General features: G+C 36.1%; 1 protein-coding gene and 1 pseudogene across 4 annotated transcripts in view; one reads left to right on the top strand and one right to left on the bottom strand.

Annotated features, from left to right (window-relative positions):
* APOOL (apolipoprotein O like) overlaps positions 1 to 21,844 on the bottom strand; it is a 122,393-nt gene that overhangs the window by 70,858 nt on the left and 29,691 nt on the right. For all 3 annotated transcript variants that reach the window (XM_080794931.1, XM_080794933.1, XM_080794932.1), the window contains one exon: positions 4,384 to 4,488. In XM_080794931.1, coding sequence (XP_080651057.1) covers positions 4,384 to 4,488 — 105 coding nt within the window. The remainder of the gene's footprint in view (positions 1 to 4,383; positions 4,489 to 21,844) is intronic.
* Positions 2,128 to 3,088, top strand: LOC308359949 (vacuolar protein sorting-associated protein 72 homolog; annotated as a pseudogene). Its single transcript has one exon. The product of its transcript is annotated as a vacuolar protein sorting-associated protein 72 homolog (transcript).

Here is a 21,844-nt window from a genome sequence, read left to right as displayed (position 1 = left end):
AGTTAATAATACTGTGTTGTAGAATTGAAATTTGCTAAGAGCGTAGATCTGAAGTGTTTACAACCCCCACACATACACAGAAGAAAATGTTAACTATGTGAGGTGACATATTAATTAGCTTGATTGTGGTGATAATTTTATAATGTAATACATAGGTCTAAACCTCATGTTGTATACCGTAAATATATTCAACTCCTATTTGTCAGTTATAAAGCTGGAAAAAAGAACTTCAACTGTACTCTGAGAATTTTGTCTTCACTGAGGGAAGAACATTCTTACTATGGATTAGAAGCCCTGGGCTGAAATGGCACTTATTGTACAAACACAACTTGTACTCTCTTAGAAATTACAATTAGATTAAGTAAGCTATAAAACCATATAAAACCACATTTAAATTAAACTGAACCAAAGTAACTAGAACTCTCAAATCAATATTTCTTCTGTTTTTGTTGTTGTTGTTATTTTGGGGGTTTTTCTTTTTTGGGGTCAAAACAAGCAAATAACAGTGAGTCAAACTTGTATCACGGAAATATTTTAAAAAGAAACATGCAATGATGTCTATGGCTGATTGTATACACACAGTACAAATACACCATTTTACATATAATACTGCAAATTTCATAATTTAAAAAAATGATAACCCCTGGGGTGCTTGGGTGGCTCAGTTAAGAGGCTGTCTTGGGCTGAGGTCATGGTCTCAGGGTCCTGGGATCAAGCCCTCACTCAGGCTCCTTGCTCAGCAGCAAGCCTGCTTCTCCCTCTCCCTCTGCCTGCCGCTCCCCCTATTGTGCTCTCTCTCACTATGTCTCTCACTCTCTCTCTGTCAAATAAATAAAAATATTTTAAAAATGATAACCCCATGGCTCTGCAAATTTTTCAAACAGATTTAATTATATTTACTAGATGGTACGTAATAAGGTAGAAATATACTGAAACTTTTAAAAAGATGTTTAACAAGAAGAGTTGAACTATAAAAGGATTTTCTGAGTTAACCACAAGTTTACTAGAAGATTCCATTAACCAGAATACCTCATTCACAATGTTTTGGTTTAGTACAGGATTTATTTTAAGTAAATTTAAAAGAAGGCAAAACTCACTTTACAGTATACACAATGTCACCCATAACAACCCAATAAAGTTACCCAGAAATGTTACATGCAATCACATTTTCATTCCTTCATAAATTTAAGTTCCTCAAAAATTGGATCCCATCTTTGGGAATATTCCCCAGCACTTAGGTGGCCACCAATTTTGTTTGATAAGTATTTCGATTAAATTCTATTTAAAATGTATTGTGGAACACAATAAATACCAAGGAATTCTGTGTATTCTATAATATAGTAAAGAAAAAATTTTTAAATTCAGAAATATGTAAGTTCAGCTATTTGGGACAAACAGATTTTCGGGAATACCCAGATTTTGAGCTCTTCAAAGATGAGAATGTCAAGGTAAGCTTAAAATCATCATCCCTCTAAGATTAATAAAAAGGAGAAAGAAAACTGCATATTAGCAAGTATGTAGGAAAGTGACTATCGTAGACTGCTAAAGAAAATATAAGAAACTTTATAAGCACTTTAAAATAAGTGCTTATACAGTGCCTCATACACATACAAGAGGAATTCAGGAAACAGTTCTGTTAAATGAATACTACTTTTATGCATGTCATTTGGCAATGGTATTGATATTTTTTATGCCTTCTGACATATAGTTCCATTTCTATAAGTTCATTTTAAGGAAAGAGTTATAAATGTATGTAAGGATTTACGTACAAGGTGTTTCACCAAAGCACTGATTACAATAGCAAAATAATTGGAATTACACTAAATTTCCAAAAAATTATGGAAATTGTACATTTGATCATGGTACATTCATACAACCAAATATTTGTCCCACCATTAAGAATTCTCTTTAATAAAAAAAAAAAAAAAAAAAAAAAAAGAATTCTCTTTAATGTCATCTGAATAGTCAGTGGTGGAGTCAGGATTCAGATTCAGACTTACATAAATTTCTCTAAGAATGCAGACAAACCTTAGGGGTGACTTCAGGCTGGAAAAGATAAAAATTACAATGGTGAACAGGGCGCCGGGAGGAGGGGCTGCTGGTAGGAATGCAGTCTCTGTAGGTAGTATGAGTTTGGCTGGCGACCAGGTCCCCAGAAGACCATGGGGAACCAGGTTTCCAGGTTCCTGGAGGCAGAGGAGGAAGATGAGTTCTACCAGATGACTTATGGGGGTTTCACAGAGGGATCGGGAAATAATGAGTATCAAGAGCACCAGTCAGACACAGAGGATTAGGTGGACTCTGACTTTGACATCCAAGAAGGGGATGAACCATCCAGTGACAGAGAAGCAGAAGAACCAAGAAGTAAGTGCTGAGTAGTCATCAAAGCATTAAGGAGCCTCTCAAGATCTTGAGACCTCAAAAAGTCAGCATTCCAGCTGGTAGCTCTCAGAAGGCCTGATAAGAGAAAGCACTGCTGCCACTGGGAATTACAGTAAAATGGCTCTGGCAGAATTCCATGTGTTGAGCTGAGCATACATGACAGACATTCCTTTGGGTACAGGAGAGGTAGGGCCAGTCACAGCAGTGAAAGCAGTCCCCACTGCAAGTGGCTACTGATCCAGGAGGCACTGCTCAGAGAGGCCAAGATCACAGAGCTCAACTTTCATTTATTAGAAACATATGAGTGGATTGAGGCTGACAAAAAGAAGCAAGTGCAGAAGAAGCAGAAGTGCCCTGGGCCCATAATCACCTATCATCCAGTGGCAGTGCTGCCTGTAGGGGAGCCACACCCTAAAGAAGAGACTGTGGATGTGCAAGGACTGGATCCTGCTCCCACAGCTTCTGTACTGACTCCCCGTGCCAGCACTAGATCGATCCATCAACCCTCCCTCTCACTGCTCCTGTGCCTTCATAATTTTCAGTGATAATGTGACATTTGAGTAATGGTTTCCCCAAGGGCAGCCCCCAAGGTCTCTGGGAGGTCTTCCCTGTGACCCACTGCCCAGCCCTGTACTTAGACTCTGTCACAGACCTCCCCTATGTCACTGCTCAAGGCTTCAAGATCATCCATGATGCCTACAAATAGAACCTCACCGCCTATGGATTGTCACCCACTACCTTAGCACTTCCCGAGCCACTCCCTGGCTCGGGGCCCCAAGTCTTATACGAGAAAACTGTCATCAAATAAGGAGATGTTTACCTTTAGAAACCTCTTTCATGCCTGACTTGGGGCTTTTAATGTTCCCCCACCTCTCCCTGCTTCTCTCCTTTGTCATCTCTGAGCTTTGCCCAGATCTTTTCTGTATTTCTTTCCCTCAATTCCTCTAGGTTTTATTTGTGTTTTTTAATCTAATAAAAGAGAAAGATTCCCCTTAAAAAAAAAAGTACAATGGTGAACAGAATCAACAGCCATAATTAGGTATCAACAAGCTAGTATGATCGACTAGATCAACAAAATTTAAGTTAAAGAGGCATAATTGTACCTGTAATGGAGTCCAAAAAAAGTCCATATACATAAGTACCAACTGAAAAATACATAGCTCACAAGTGGCCCATATAATGAGGTTTAATTAATTTTAGAGAACTCCAAGTTAACTATGTCATGGTCAAAAGCTGATTATAAGCAAGGCTGATTATAAGGACACTCAAAACAAACATAAACATAAAAATGAATGTAATCTCAGGCAGTATTAACAGAAATATATTATCTAGAATAAGAGAAGTCAGAATCTGACTCTATCGAGGAATAGAATTTTTCTGCATGGTAGCAATGCCAAAAGAAACAAGGCCAAAGGATAGAACTTATTATGAAACAAGTTTGTGTGTGACATAGGGAAGTACCTTAACTTGAATGAGAGCTGCCTGAAAATGGATGGATTGCCTTAGGTTCCTTTATACAGAGTTTTATTGTTATAGAAGATAAATGGCCACTTTAGTGTGCCTATTGTAGAGGGGACTACAGTACCATACAGAAGGTTGAACTAGAAAATATTTAAGGTCACTTTCAAAGCTGAGATCTTAATGAATTTCTTAAACTAAGGTTTTCAAATATCAGGTGTACTTGTATAAATTTGCTAAGAAAAAAAAATCAGACTGCTTTTAAGTACTAAGATCCTGTACTACTACTAATTGATTATTCACTAAGAAAAATCACTATTTATTTTATTGGAGTTAGAATTTTAGATGTTTGATTTACATATAAAAAATACAGTGTTTATTTTGACATACCCTACAATTATTTCTTTCAACTTGTAATATGGGCTTAACAAATACTTCAAATACATTTTTGATGAACAGAGATAACTCAAAAATAAAAACACTCATGGCTTTTGCATCATATTTATGTTATACAAAATCCACAAACTTGTGTAGGCAAATTACCTGCTCTGGTTTTACTAGCTGCTTTTTGTATTCTTCTTCTTTAGCTGCAAGCACAGTTATAGATGCACATATCAGACCTGCAGGTACGGGTGTCAGCTTTCCCATCTGAGAAAGATATATCAAAAATATATTTTTAATTGAAAAGATTGTCATCCTCCATTTCCTGATACATTTTGGGAGTATCTAAGCAACACGATGGGTTTTATTTAAAGTATTAAAAATTCAAGCACTCCAAACTGCTGCATGTATTTTTAGAGTGTAATTCCTAAAATTCTCTCATCATCCTAGATAGCAGAGTATTATTTTTTATTAGTTAACTGTCTATATGGAATATACCAATAAAATAATTACCAAGAAGAAGTGAATACAAAATTTGAGGGATGCAGTAGGATAGATCATAGTATTCACTTAGTACACAAATACATGTCAGACCATGGTCTCAAGTGCTTAGGATATACATAAACAAAACAAAGATTCTTGCTCTAATGGAGATAACATTCTAGTGGAGCACAGACAGGCAATAAACACAATAAATAAGTTATATATTACAAATTGATAAATGCTATGGAGAAAGTAAAAAATAAGGGTGATCCGGAGTACTGGATGATTCAAGTTGTATCTTGAAATACCATTTATACTGATATTATTCATAAAGACAATTTCCTTCCATTACAAATCCTTTGTTCTTAACTTTCCAAAACATTCCTTCTTAACGTATCTCATGCTTAATCTGAAGCCAAAGTGAACTTTGTTTTGGATGTAACCTGATTTGAATTAAGAATGCAGGAAAGGGGCACCAGAGTGGCAGAGTCAGCTAAGCTACAAGTCTTGGTTTTGGCTCGGGTTGTGATCTCAGGGTTGAGACCAAGCTCTACATTGGGCTCTGCGCTGAGCATGGAGTCTGCTTGTGATTCTCTCTCCCTCTGCCCCTCCTGCTCACGCTCTCTCTCTCTCTCCCGATCTCTAAATTAATAAATATTTAAACAAAAAATAATGCAGGAAAATCACTGGCTCTAAGAACAATGTGTTCCAGTGTCATTCAAGTATCAGATTATTCCCCAAAGATTATCCATTGAAGGCCAAATGAAAAGCTTCCTAGGGAACAAATATTTTAAGAGCCCGATTCTTTACATAGGAAAGGAGGCTTGCTGAAATCGACAAAGGACATCCAGAGGAAAGAGGTCTCTTTGGCTTACACACAAGTGAAATTATACAAGAACTGGAAGAAATACTAGTCAAAGGACTCTAAATATTCTCTGATAACAGTGATAGTACCTATACTTCATTTCTGACACATTTTCAATATTTTCTGAGCAGAATAAGAGAAGCTAGAGACACTAGTTAGGCTATTTCCTGTTTAAGCCAGTCATAACTGATTTAGACTGAGACTTCAGACAAGGTAAATGAATACTCAATTCTATCTTTTTTTAAAAAATTTATTTATTTATTTATTTATTTATTTGACAGACAGAGATCACAAGCAGGCAGAGAGGCAGGCAGAGAGAGGGGGGAAGCAGGCTCCCCGCTGAGCAGAGAGCCTGATGCAGGGCTCGATCCCAGGACCCCAGGATTATGACCTGAGCCGAAGCAGAGTCTTTAACCCACTGAGCCACCCAGGTGCCCCTAAAGACTCAATTCTAATAAAAATTTTGTTCACTGTTATTTTCCCCTCAAGTCCCCCTCTGATAGATGTATCAGCATTCCAGAATAATTTATCTAGGCCTGCCTTCCCAAAAGACATCACATTTGATTTCCTTATACTTGGTATTCACTAATGAAATAAGATTTCTATACCATACCTTTGTCATTTCTCAATAAAAAAATATTAAAGCTGATGCCATCAAAAACGCTCTCCCATGCACCTGAGATACTTTGTTAATATATCTCTGAAGTGATTAAAGAATGTAAATTCTCACATTTAAAAGTCATTTTAAAAACAGCTGATTAGATATTTCTTATACCTTAGATACAAAAAAACACTGTTAAAGTATGTTAATAGCTAAAAAAATTTTATTACCCTAATCTTCTCAGCGTACACTAATCTTACTTCACATAATACTGTAGTAATATATACACTATAAAATAAATTCATAGGTATTCCTTGATATTTATGATCCAGTGCTCCAGAGTCTAGATTAACTGAACTAGTGACCTAAAAGTTAACATGTTTTGAAAAATGGCTACATAAATTTGCTACATCTTCTACTCAGTAGAGTAGGGCCCATCCACCTTTAATGAATGAGGTAGTGTGGCATAATGGCAGAAACATTAGCTTAGGAGTTACACAAACCTGGTTTTGAATTCCAGTTGTGGAACTGTCTAAATCTGGGCAAGTAACTTAAGCTCTTAGAGTTACGCTGCACAATATGGTAACTATTAGCTACTTGTGGTTATTTAAATTTAAATAAAAAAATAAACCTTAAAATTTATTTCCTCAGTTACATTAGCTCTGTTTCAAGTGCTCAACAGTATACTGTAGAACACAGATACACAGTAATTCCATCAGTATACTGTAATCAGTATACACTAATTCTCAACAGTATACTGTAGAGCACAGATACACAGTAATTCCACAGTATACTGTAATCAGTATGCAGTAATTCTCAACAGTATACTGTAGAGCACAGATACACAGTAATTCCATCATTGAAGAAAATCCTACTGGACAGTGCTACCTTGAGTCTCAGATTATATATCTGAAAAACATGAAAATGCCTTCCTTATATATGGTTATCACAAAGACTAAATACATAATTATATAAAAATGGCTTGTACTTGGTAAATGGACAAGTAATTTTAGCTCCCCAGTCTTTCTTTGCTGAATAAAGATGTAAAGTGGCTGGACTTACTCCTCATTTTTCTTCTCAGATGTATGGGATGTTAATGAGGCTCTGGTTGAGATCCATAATATCAATAAAACACAACATACCTGATGTCTCAAAACAGAAAAGGCCAAGATTTTGATCAAAAGAAAACAGGTACATTGGCATCCTCAGCCTTTTTCAAACACAGGTTATACTGATAAAGAAGGGATTCCCTACCCAAAGAGAGGCAGCTGATTGTATAACACATGAAAATTTTAGAATAGGAATTGGCAAATTACAGCTCTGGGCTAAATCCGACCTGGCTTCTGAGCTAAAAACATTTTCTTTCTTTCTTTCTTTTTACATTTTTAAAAGATTTTATTTATTTGCCAGAGAGAGTGAGAGCACATGAGCACAAGCAGGGGGAGTGGCAGGCAAAGGGAGAGGCAGGCCCCCTGCTGAGCAAGGAGCCCAGTGTAGGACTTGATCCCAAGACCGCCTGGGCCAAAGGCAGACACCTAACCAACTGAGCCACCCAGGTGTCCTGTTTTCTTTCTTCTTCTTTTTTTTTTAAAATAAAGAATTGTGAAAACAAAAATAAAAAACAAAGAAAAAAATGTAACCTTATGTTTTGTAGAGTCTAACAAATTTGCTATCTAAACTTTTACAGAAAAAAAGCCAACTCCTGATTTAGAAAATTAAATAAGATATTAAAAAAAATCAGAGTTTCATGTACTATACAAACTTATAGTCTCATAAGGCCATTAATTAAATAGCATTAAAACTTAACAAAGGCAATCCTACTTTTCATAAGATAAGAAGACCATGCATTAAAATTATTTAAAACTTCAGAATAATGACTTGTCAATTCAAAATTATTAATGACTTGTTTAAAATCAATAAGAGAGAAACTGGCTTCTTCCAAAAGATAATAGGTCCTAGAACAGAATTCTATCAGACAAAGATTTACAAAAACCAACACTAAAGAAGAGCATCAGATTAACTCCCACAAAAGACTCATCCTTTCCAAGCACTTCTTTAATCAAAATACAGTTGATTCCCATTATCTGCAGTAGCTGCATTCCATAAAATAGCTGTGAAAAGTGATTTAGGGAATACTGAAACACTGCTCCTAGGGAAAATAAGGGGTTAATTATTTGCAATCCTCTGGTTACATTTTTATCAACTGACCAATATATAACCTTGATTCATATGTGTTTCTGTTTAAAAACACCTTATTTAATATATAGTTAATTCACTGACACTAAACTTCTGGTCAACAGCACTATAACTCATGCCTAAACCAAGTATATTGAACACAAATATTTTCTCTGTAAGGAACATCACATATTTCTTGCACTTAAAAATACTAGATAGCACTTGTGTACTACGCATGGGAACCATCTTAAATAGCAGCACCACCAAAAAAAGAGAAAAACATGTAGGACTAATTAGATCACAGTTGGGATAGTTAGGGGAATCCCAATCAAAAGTAGAATGAGGTATCATCTCACACTTGTCAGAATGGGTAAGTGCCTTATCCGTCTTCACTTGGGAACATAAAATATGGATTATTTTCTACTTTACTAACAGAACTGAAATGTAAAGTTTTCTTTATAAGAATTTTTGTTACCTATTTTGTAATAAAGACTATATATTTATTAGTCTAACATAAAGTCAGTCCTAATGATTAGTTCTGCTTTAGAGATCATCATGTAGCAAAGGATTTTTTGTATTAAACAAGAGTCCTGGGTGTTATATCCAACTGATGAATTACTAAACTCTACATCTGAACCTAATAATGTACAATATGTTGGCTAATTGAATTTAAATTTAAAGAAAGAAAAAAAAGAAATCAAGAGTCCTATGATAAGTATAAAATTTTTAAATTTAAAGATTGAAAGAGGTGCCTGGGTGGCTCAGTTGGTTAAGCATCCAACTCTTGATTTCAGCTCAGGTCATGGGTCCTGGGATTGTACCCCAAGCCAGGCTCCAAGCACAGCAGGGAGTCTGCTTCTCTCCCTCTCTCTCGCTGCCCCTCCCCCCTGCTCACATACTCTTGCTTTCTCTACCTCTAAAATAAGTAAATCTTGACAAAAATTTAAAGATACAAGGTAAGCCCTGAAAACTAAATGGAAAATGAAATAAACAATGCAGAGGCAATGACCACAGAGAGAAACAATTCACAGTGATTACAACGAAGTGCATTGATTGTCCATCCCTAATGGGTAATATAACCAAAGGCCAGAAAGAACAGCAAAAAATACAAATGCAAAAACAACAACAAAAATCTTAAAACTGTTTTTAATAATGTATTTAATATATTCCTAATAATCACACTGTTGGAGGCAGTGTTAACATTTTATAATGAAACTGTTGTGTATATTGTTTTGTAGAATAAAACAAAGTACATTAGCATTTGAAAGACTGAGATTTTTGTATGCGAAAAAGATGAAATTAAAGCAAAATCTTCTAGTTCTCAATTTAAATAGAAATTATCAGTTAGTTATCCTACATTACTATGATACAGGAGATAAAGACAATGAAACACATTAAAATACACCATGGGAATTCATTAAGAAAATTGAGGAATTCAGGGGTGCCTGGGTGGCTCGGTGGGTTGAAGCCTCTGCCTTCCGCTCGGGTCATGGTCTCAGGGTCCTGGAATCGAGCCCTGCATCGGGCTCTTTGCTCTGCAGGGAGCCTGCTTCCTCCTCTCTCTCTGCCTGCCTCTCTGTCTGCTTATGATCTCTGTCTGTCAAATAAATAAATAAAATCTTTAGAAAAGAAAATTGAGGAATTCAGAAACTCTAAAAGGAAAAGGACATGACCTAATTTCCTCAATAAATAAACACAAAATGGAGGCAGAGACTTACGAGACTTAGAATCTATAAATTCAAACATATAGATACCATTTGGAATGAGAATTTAAAAATGAACTTTAAAAAGTTACGACACATTCAGGGATTATTTTTAATATACGTGCTGCTGAAACAAGGATGTATTATTTTTAAAATGTACTCTTTAATAACTGTCACCTGTTTCACCCATTGCTCACCCACTTCCCCTCAGGAGGTTTTCCCCTCAGGAGGTTTTCCATAGTTAATAGTCTGTCTTTTTTTCCTTTCTTCATTTGTTTTGCTTCTTAAAGTCTACATATGAGTGACATCAAACAGTACTTGTCTTTTTCTGACTTATTTCACTTAGCATTGCACATATTAGCTCCATCCATATTTGCAACTGGTAAGATTTCATTCTTTTCCATAGCTGAACAACATCCCATTGTGTGTGTGTATAAAAACCGACACACACACACACACACACACACACACACACACACTTTATCCATTAATCTACTGATGGGAATTTGGCATTTGTGCTGCTTCCACAGTATACATACTGTAAATAATACTGCAATAAACATAGGGGTGCATGTATCCCTTTGAATTAACGTTTTTTTATTTTCTGTGTGAATACCCAGTAATGCAATTACTGGATCACAGGGTACTATTTTTAATTATTTGAAAAACCATCATAGCATTTGACACAGCAGCTGTACCAGTTTGCATTTCCACAAACGGTGCAAGAGAGTTTCCTTTCCTCCACATCCTCACTAACATTTCTAACGTTTTCAATTTTACCCATTCTGACAAGATGGTATCTCACTCTAGTTTTGATTTGAATCTCCCTAATGATCTTTGATGTTGAACATCGTTTCATGTGTCTGTAGGCCATCTGTGTATCTTCTCTGGAAAAATGTCTATCCATGTCTTCTGCACATTTTAATTGGATTATTTATTTTTTAGGTGTTGAATTTTGTAAGTTCTTTAGGTATTGTCGGTACTAACCCTTTATCAGATATGTCACTTGCAAATATCTTCTCCTACTCCACAGGTTGACTTTTAGCTTTGTTGATTTTTTTCCTTCACTATCCAGAAGCTTTTTAGTCTGATGATGTCCCTATAGTTTATTTCTGCTTGTTTCCCTTGCCTCAAGAGACATATCTAGTAAGAAGTCGCTATAGCCAATATAAAAAGTTAATACCCGTGTTCACTTCTAGGATTTTTATAGTTTCAGGTCTCACAGTAGGTCTTTAATCCATTTACAATTTATTTCTCTTTATGGTATAAGAAAGTGGTCCAATTTCATTAATTTGCATGTTGCTATCCAGTTTTCGGAACACTTGTTGAAGAGACTTGTCTTTTTCCCATTGGATATTCCTTTCTGCTTTGTCAAAGATTAATTTACCATATAATTGTGGATTCATTTCTGGGTTTCCTATTCTATTCTATTCTACTCTAATTTTATGCCAGTACCATACTGTTTTTATCACTACAGCTTCGTAAAATAACTTGACCAATTGTGATGCCTCCACCCATACTTTTCTTTTACAAGATTGCTTTGACTATTCAGGGTCTTTTGTGGTTCCATATAAATTGTAGGATTATTTCTTCTAGACTGTGAAAAATAATGTTGCTGTTTTGAAAGGCATTGCATTAAATGAATAGATTGCTTTGGGTACTACACACATTTTACCAATATCTGTTCTTTTAGTTCCCGAGCATGAAATGTCTTTCCATTCCTTTGTGTCATCTTCAATTTCTTTAATCAGTGTTTCATAGTTTTCAGAGTACAGGACTTTCACCTCTTTGGTTAGGTTTACTGCAAGGTATCTTACTGTTTACTATGTAATTGTAAATAGGACTGATTTCATTTCTCCCTCTCTCTCTCTTTTTTTAAAGATTGTATTATTTATTTATTTGACAGAGAGAGAGAGGTCACAAGCAGGCAGAGAGGCAGGCAGAGAGAGAGGAGGAAGCAGGCTCCCCGCTGAGCAGAGAGCGCGATGTGGGGCTTGATCCCAGGACACTGAGATCATGACCTGAGCCGAAGGCAGAGGCTTTAACCCACTGAGCCATCCAGGTGCCCCTTCGTTTCTTTTTGCTACTTCATTTCTGGTATATAGAAATGGAATAATGTCTGTATATTTATTTTGTATCCAGCAACTTTACTGAATTCTTGTATCAGTTCTAGCAGTTTTATGGTGTGGTATTTTAATTTAGCTATATATAGTACTCCATGATCTGCAAATAGTGAAAGTCTGACTTCTTACTTGCTGATTTGGATGCCTTTTATTTCTTTTTGTTGTGTGATTGCTGTGGCTAGCACTTCCAGTAAAATATTAAATAACAGTGGTGAAAGAGGACATCGCTGTTGTGCTTCTGACCTTAGGGGAAATGCTCTCAGTATTTTCACCATTAAGAATGATATTAGCTGTGGGTTTTTAGCATATGGACTTTATTATGTTAAGGTATGCTGCCCCCAAAGCTACTTAAGATTTTTAGCATGAATGGATGTTGCCATTTGTCAAATGATTTTTCCACATCTATTGAGAAGATCAAATGCTTATCATTTATTAATACAGTGTATCACACTGATTAATTTGTGACTACTGAACCACTCTTGCAACCTAGGAATAAATCCCACTTGATTGTGATGAATAATTTTTTAATGTATGCTTAGATTCAACAGCAAGTACTTTGTTTGAGGATTTTTGCATCTATGCTCCTCAGAGATATTGGCCTGTAGTTGTCTGTTTCATGGTGTATATATCTCATTTTTGTATCAGGGTTATGCTGGCTTTTCTATCTTTTGTAATCATTTAAGAAGAGTAAGTAGTAACTCTTCTTTAAATGTTTGGTAGAATCCTCCCATGAAGCCATCTGGTCCTGGACTCTGTTGCAAGATTCTGGATTACTGATTTAATTTCTTTGCTGGTGATTGGTCTGTTCAAATTTTCTTTTTTTTCCTGCTTCAGTTTTAGCAGCTGGTATGTTTCTAGGAATTTATCCATCTCTTTTAGGTTGTCCAGTTAGTTAACATAGTTTTTCATACTATTCTAATAATTTGTATTTCTCTGCTGTTGGTTGGTATTTCTCCACTTTCACTTACAGTTTTATTTATTTGGGTCCTTTCCCTTCTCTTTTTGGTAAGTCTAGCTAGAGATTTGTTAATCTTATTGATATTTTCAAAGAACCAGCTCCTGGTTTCATTGATCTGTTCTACTGTTTTCTTAGTTTCTGTATCATTTATTTCTGCTCTATTCTTTTATTATTTCCTTCCTTTTACAGGCCTTAGGCTTCCTTTGTTGCTTCTCTTCTAGTTGCTTTAGGTACAAAATTAGGTTGTTTATTTGAAATTGCTCCTGTTTCTTGAGGTAGGCCTGTATTGCTACATACTTCCCTCTTAGGACTGCTTTTGCTGCATCCCAAACATTTTGGTAGTTGTGTTTTAATTTTTATTTGTTTCCATGTACTTTTTAAAACTTTTTATTTCCTGGTTGACCCACTCATTGTTTGCTACCATGTTATTTAACCTTCATGTACTTGTGTACTTTCCAAATTATTTCTTGTGGTGGACGTCCAAGTTTCATACTGTGGTCGACTTCCAAGTTTCATATTGTGGTCAGCAAAGGCATATGGTATGACTGCAATCTTCTTGTATCCTGTTGATGCCATTTTTTAAAAAGATTTTATTTATTTATCTGACAGACAGAGGTCACAAGTAGGCAGAGAGGCAGGCAGAGAGAGAGAGGGGGAAGCAGGCTCCCTGCCAAGCAGAGAGCCTAATGCGGGGCTCGATCCCAGGACTCCGGGATTGTGACCTGAACTGAAGGCAGAGGATTTAACCCACTGAGCCACCCATGCACCCCAACAGAGGCCATTTTTTTGTGACATAATACGTGATCTATTTTAGAGAATGTTCCACGTACACTTGAAAAGAATGTGTATTCTGCTCTTTTAGAATGGGAAATTCTGAATACATCTGTTACATCCATCTGGTCCAGTGTGTCACTCAACGCCATTATTTTCTTGTTGATATTCTGTTTGGATGATCTGCCCATCGATGTTATGCAGAGTGTTAAAGTCCCATACTATTTGTTATTGTAGTACTACTGATTAGTTCCTTAATGATTGCTATTAATCATTTTATGTATTGGGGTTTTCCCATCTTGGGTGCATAAATATTTATAACTTTTCTATCTTCTTGATGGATTGTCCCCTTTATTATACAGTACCATTACTGTGCCTCGTGGCAGTCTCTGCTTTAAAATCTAGTTTGTCCAATACAAGTATTGCTACTCCAGCTTTCTTATGACACCCATTTGCATGACAAACATTTCTCCATCCTCTCACTTCCAATCTGCAAGTGTCTTTAAGTCTATAATGAGTTTCTTGTAGGTAACATAAATATGTTATTTATTGTTTGTTTGTTTGTTTAGTTGTTTATTTATCTATTTGACAGAGAGAGAGAGAGAGCACACAAGCAGGGGGAGCAACAGAGGGAGAGGGAAAAGCAGGCTCCCTGCTGAGTGGGGAGCCCAATGCAGAGGCTCAGTCCTGGGACCCTGGGATCATGACCTGATCTGAAGGCAGACAATTAACTGACTGAGCCACCCAGGTGCCCTGGTCTGGTTTCTTTTGTATGTTTCGATACTGTAAATCTTTTGACTGGAGCACTGAGTCCATGTACAAAGTAATTATTAACAGATAAGTATTTATTGCAATTTTACTCCTTGTTTTGTGGTTGTTTCTGGAAATTTTCTGTTCCTTTATTGTATTTCTCTCAGGTTTCACTTATTTTCTTTAGTGATATATTTGGATTTCTTTTTCTTTATCCTTAGCATATTTAGTAATGGTTTTTGATAGATAGTTACCACTAACTTTCTATGTAACCTCTTCTGCAAATAGCAGTTTATTTTAAGTCTATGGTCATTCAAGTATCAATCCATTCTTTCTTCCTCTCCTTCTCATGTTTTAGGTATATGTCATTATATTTTATACCTTTTTTGTGTGTGAATTCCTTGGCTGTCTTTTTACAGAAATATTTGTTTTACTGCTTTTGTGCTTCCTGCCTTAATACTGTCATTTTTGGTCTCTCCTTTCCAAAGAGTCCCCTTTAATATTTCTTGCAGAGCTGGGATAGTGGCCACAAACTCCTTTAAGTTTTTGTTTGGGAAACTCTTTCTCTCTCCTATTTTGAATAACAGTGTTGCTAAATTGACTCTTGGCTGTGTCTTGCTATGGATCTCCTTTGGTTCATTTTGTTGGGAGAATCTCTGCGTTTCCTGGATCTGAATACCTGTTTCCTTCCCCAAATTAGGGAAGTTTTTTGCTCTTATTTCTTCAAATTAAATTTCTGCCTCCTTTTTTCACTCTTCTTCTGAGATCCCTATAATACAGATGAACTGTTTGATGAAGTCACTGAGTTCCCTAAGACTGCCCTCATTTGGAATAATTTTCTTCTCCTTTGCTGAGCTTGGTTACTTTCCATTACTGTGTCTGCCAGGTAGTTAATTTGTTCCTCAGCTTCCTCTAGTCTGCTATTTTTTTCCAGCAAGTGCATTTTAAATTTCATTTATTGTGTTCTTCAGCTCTGATTGATTCTTTTATATCTCTTTGTGAAGTGTCTCACTGATATCCTCCACACTCTTCTCAAGTCCACTGAGTATCTTTACGATCATTACTTTAAATTCTCTATCAGCCATATTACTTATATCTGTTTTGCTTAGGTCTCTTGCTATGGTTTGGTCTTATTCTTCCATTTGGAACACATTTCTCTGTCTTCTCATTTTGTTTCTGTGTCTGCTTCTGTATGTTAGTAGAGTTAGCTATGTCTCTTGCTTTTGAAGGTAATGGCCTTAAGAAAAAGAGATCCTGTAGTGCCCTGCAGTGCGGTGTCCAGAGCCTAGCATTTCAGGGACTATGTCCTATATGTGTTGCATGTGCTCTGCTGTTGAGTCTTGGCTTCTTTTTCCTTCAATCCAGTTGTCTGCAGAGGTTCTCTTTGCTTATTGTGAGCAGTGTTTGGTCCCAGAAGGTTGGGGCACATTTTAACATGATGTGCAGTGGTCTCCTTGTGAAATGAGATCTGCACCCAGCACCTCTGGAACTGAGGTCCTACAAAATACACAGGTTGGGAGATGCGGTATTGGCAAGGTTTGCTCCTATCTTCTGGGCGAGGGGCTTGCAGCACCAGGACTAAATATAGCATGACTGGGAGGTGAGAATCCACAGAAGCATGTTGGATGAGGGGATGGGCAGGGCTTGGTATAAGATGTTAAGTAAAGAGTGTCTGTGGTGCTCTGGTTCTCGCAAATGGCCACTATTCATACCTGATGGTAGGGGAGGGAATTAGTGCCTGCCATCTCCTTTGTTCCTGGAAAGGTCTCCCTATGATCCCTGTCTCTCTGGGACATTCTCTGAGATGAGTAAACAACTACCTCCCATATGCTTTTGGTGTTTTTCAAACTGCTGCTTCCAGGCTATATCTCTGGAGTTTGTCCTGCCAGTTGTCACATCATTTTCTAGGTTATGTAAGCTGATGTGAGTGTTATCTAGGTGTATCTGTGGGATGAGGTGAGCTTAGAGTCCTACTACTACGTCATCTTCCCAACCAACCTCAAATGCAGAGATATTTTAACACTGACCATGTACCTGGTATTAGGGAATTTTTATGTATGATAATTTTTTAAAGAGTTCCAGTTTTTTAAGAGATATATGCTAATATTTTTACAGATGAAATATGTCTGGGATCTGCTTCAAAATATTCCAGGGGTGGGTAAAGATGAAAGAAGATTTGCCAGGACTTGATTATTGTTGAAGCTTGGGAACAGGCATATATTATATACGTTACATTACATTTATGTTATATTATGCTATATTACATCATTGTATTTCACACTGTTTTCTGTACTTTTGTAAATGTTTGAAATTCTCCAAAATAAAAAACTTTTTAAAACTTCCATGAAACTTATGATATATCCCATTATCTGTCAACAGCATTTTTCAGTTGAAATGGGGGCAGTTTACTAATATTGATAAAAGGCAAGAATAGAAGAAAGCATTCTAGAATTCCAACTTTAATATTCTACTGCACTCGAGTACAAAAAGTTTATATCTCTTGCTTACTCTGTACTCTCTATCCTTTCATTCAACAAACATTTTCTTAAAAAGATTATTTATTTGAGAGAGAGAAAGCACAAGTGGAGGGAGGGGCAGAGGGAGAAGCAGACGCCCTGCTGAGCATGGAACGTGATCCCAGTCCCCTCAGATCATGATCTAAAGAAGTTGGACACTTAACTGAGACAACCAAGCACCCCTCAACAAACATTTTCTAGTGCCTAATGTACAATTTAGGTGCTGGGTTGCTAAAATGATTAATATATAATCCATATCCTCAAAGAATCACAGTCTAGTAGAGAAGATAAATATATAATACAAAAAGAGCCCATAGTGATGAATTTTATAATACAGGTAGGTACAGAGTGCTAACGGATCCACCACCCTAACTAGACCAGGCCTTTGCTGCCTGATTGGTAAAATAATGGAGAGAGGAGAGACTTCAGAGTGAGAATGGGTGTCAATTTTAAAATGTTGTAATACTACTTATCTCATAGGAACAAGCAGAGAAAGGGGCTCATATATTTTAATTATAACCATCATCATCATTTCCATCATCACCAATCTCCTAGCCAAAGGCCATCACTCCATTCTCATCTAATTCCAACCAACTGTGATTACCACTGTCAAACTAAAAGCATTCTTTTGTCAGATTACTACTCTGCTCAAAAAAGTTGGTGTCCTCTTGCCTAGAACACTATTTAAAACCATTTTGTACTTTATACTCTCCATAATCTATCTCCAATCCATACAGATAGTCTTATTTCCCACTATTCCCCAACAATTATCCTTAACTTCTTTTTTTAAATTTAAATTCAATTTTTAAATTCAATTTAAATTTTTTTAAATTTAAATTCAATTAGCCAACTTATACTACTTATACATCATTAGTTTCAGATGTAGTGCTAAATGATTTATCAGTTGTGTATAACACCCAATGCTCATCACATCATGTGCCCTCCTTAATGCTCATCACCCAGTTACCCCAACCACCCACCCACCTCCACTCTAGCAACCCTCAGTTTGTTTCTTATGGTTTTTCTCCCTCTCTGATGACTTCCCATTCAGTTTCCCTCCTTTCCCCAATGGTCTTCTGCCCTGTTTCTTGTATTTCACATATGAGTGAAACCATATGATAATTGTCATTCTCTGACTGACTTACTTCACTCAGCATAACACCCTCCAGTTCCACCCATGTCAATGTAAATGGTAAGTATTTATCTGTTCTGATGGCTGAGTAATATTCCATTGTACATATATGCCACATCTTCCTTATCCATTCCTCTATCCATGGACATCTCAGCTCTTTTGACACACTGGCTATTGTGAACATTGCTGCTATGAACACTGGGGTACAGGTGCCCCTTTCTTTCACTATATTTGTATTTTTGAGGTAAATACCTAGTAGTGCATTTGCTGGATCATATGGTAGCTCTATTTTTAACTTCTTAAGAAACCTCCATACTGTTTTCCAGAGTGGCTACACCAGCTTGCAATTCCTACCAACAGCGTAAAAGGGTTCCCCTTTCTCTGCATCCTCGCCAACACAAGTTGTTTACTTTCTTGTTAATTTTAGCCATTCTGACTGGTGTGAGGTGGTATCTCATTGTGGTTTTGATCTGTATTTCCCTGATGCCAAGGCATGTGGGGCATTTTTTATGTGTCTGTTGGCCATTTGGATGTCTTCTTTCTAGAAATGTTTGTTCATGGCTTCTGCCTATTTCTTGATTGCATTATTTGTTCTTCGGACGTGGAGTTTGAAAAGTTCTTTATAGATTTTGGATAATAGCCCTTTATCTGATATGTCATTTGCAAATATCTTCTCCCATCTTCCTAATTTTGACAATGCACAATTCTGAAGTTCAGTGATAATTTCCCAGTGTATAATTTACTACAGATAAGATATTGCCACCTTGTTTCTCTTAAACCTACAAGGGAAGTTCTGAACACATATTACATTATATCAAAATAATACTCTAGATTATATGACCAGAATCCCTCTTTTTGCCCACATTGAACATCTTGAATGTGGAGACGACCAGAGGGAATTTCAAAAAATGAGAGGTAAATGTCATTTACAATCACACACAATGAAAATCTACTTCCTAGTTAAATAAATTAATTTGAAAACTTTACCCTAAAGGTATCTTTTTGTTGTTGTTGTTTTTTGATGGAGAGAATGTAGGTGTGTGTGAAGTAGAAGAAGTAGAAAGGAGAAATGGGTAATTGCTACTAAACACAAAAAATGGAGTAAATGTAGTAATTACAATTTGATTAGCAACTTAAGAATTTCAAAGTGTCGGGGTGCCTGGGTGGCTCAGTGGGTTAAAGCCTCTGCCTTCAGCTCAGGTCATGATCCCAGGGTCCTGGGATCGAGCCCCGCATCAGGCTCTCTGCTCAGCGGGGAGCCTGCTTCCTCCTTTCTCTCTGCCTGCCTCTCTACCTCCTTGTGATCTCTCTCTCTGTCAAATGAATAAATAAAATCCTTAAAAAAAAAAAAGAATTTCAAAGTGTTCAAAAAAATTGGAAAGTGTTCATATCTAGTAATATCACTTACTTGAGCATCAGGATACCTGTGTTTAATCCCAGTTCTGTTCTTAAACAACTACATAATCTCTGGGCCAAAGTCTCCCTATTTATAAAATGAAGGACCTCAAGCAGACAATTTCTTAGGACCCTTAGAATTATATTGTCCAATATAGTAGCCACTACCAACATATGCTATTTAAATTTATATTTCAATAAAATTAATTTAAAATAAATTAAATTTTCAATTAAATAAAATTGAGAATGCAGTTCCTTCATCCCCTAACCACATTTCAAGGCCTCAAAAGATAAATGTGACTAGTGGCCACCACACTGGACAGCACCAAAACAGAACATTTCCATCACTGAAGAAGTTTTATTGGGTTGCACTGCTTTAGAGCTCCAACATTACGTTTTTCTTATGATTCTATCAGAAAGAAGAGATTAAGATTTCAATGAGATATATGCACCTCCATATTTATTGCAGCATTATTCACAATTGCCAAGATATGGAAACAACTCAAATGCCCATCAATGAACACATGAAAAAGAATGTGGTACATATACAAAATGGAGTATTATTCAGCCCTGAGACAGAATGATATCCTGTTATTTGTAACAATATGGATGGACCTTGAGCACATGATGCTAAGTGAGATAAATCAGAGAAAGACAAGTACTGTATGAAATCATTTATATGTGTAATCTAAAAAGTCAAGCCTGTAAAAAACAGTAAAATGGTAGTAACCAGGGGATGGAGGTAGATTAAGATTGATGGTGTTTAAGTGTACAAACTTGTAACAAGTAAAAAAAAAAAAAACAGAGATTGAAAGCACAGTACAATGAATACAGATAATATTGTACTATAATTATGTAATATTATAAGTATCATTACAATGGCAATCATATTACAATATATAAATATATCAAAGTAACACACTGTACATCTTTAACTTACAATGTTACATGTCAAGTTTACTTGATAAAAAATTATTTACATGGTTTCTGCTTTTACACATACCAATCTTTTTTTTTTCATTTTTTTAAATTTAATTTTATTTTTTTGTGTGTGTTCCAAAATTCATTGTTTATGCACCACACCCAGTGCTCCATGCAATACATGTCCTCCTTAATACACACATATCAATCTTAACTCTACATCCATCTATTTAGGGTTTATGCTGACCTGAAGACAGAAGAAGAAAAATGTATAATGTATAATGTATACATTATACATTAAAAAAAAAAGTATAATGGCATTATACTTTCAAGAAAGTAAAAAGAAAATTTAAACATTAGTGATTTTATTCTTACATAGGAATGATTCTGAACATGATTTAAATCTATAAATCAGAGAATAGTCTTATAAAATCATAAAAACAAACCTTTACATACACACACACACACACACACACACACACACATATATATATATTTATGCTTTTCCCATTCTTTAAGCAAAGATTAGTCAAGCACAATGCTAGGTACTAGGAATATAAACATAAAAAAAATATGCTCCTACCTCTCCCACACCCCATTTCTGAGGAAACTCACCATCACTTTTCTAACCTTGTATCTACTAATTACTCTCCTTCAGGTACTCTTTGAGTATAAACTCAACTGGTTGCCTGTCTCCATGTCATTACCCCTATTAATACCCTCTGTACTAAAATCCTGGCCATTCTTAAGAACTACTTGTTATGACACTACTTATGTAGTCTTTCCTAACTTAATTATATTTGTTTTGTCACTCTATTTTGAACCCTACAGACTGCATTTCACTTGATGACAAGGACTCTCAGCAGTGTTGTAGCCATTTTACCCCAGGCTTGTACCAAGGATACCTTTTAGTATAAATTAGTAACAGCAGAAGACCAGGTCAAAATAACCTATCTTTGGACAAATGTAAGATCCAAGGACTAAAATATGAAGTGATCATGTCATCTTTATCCATGCTTTAGATTTTCATTGGGCCTACAAATCATCACATTTCTGATGTGTTAGAACTTAGAACAGGGGGTAAAAATGAGCATATTCAAGATAACCTCTCTGTTTATACATTATTATGTATTATCCCACAGGTTTAAAATTAGAAAAAGCCAGCTTTGGCATGAAACAGGTCTTTCATCTAAAATTTCTTACAATATGAAACACAAGGTTTATGAAATA

This window comes from Martes martes, assembly GCF_963455335.1.
Source record: "Martes martes genome assembly, chromosome: X".
Classification (NCBI taxonomy): domain Eukaryota; kingdom Metazoa; phylum Chordata; class Mammalia; order Carnivora; family Mustelidae; genus Martes; species Martes martes.
This window is presented reverse-complemented; position numbering and strand designations above follow the sequence as displayed.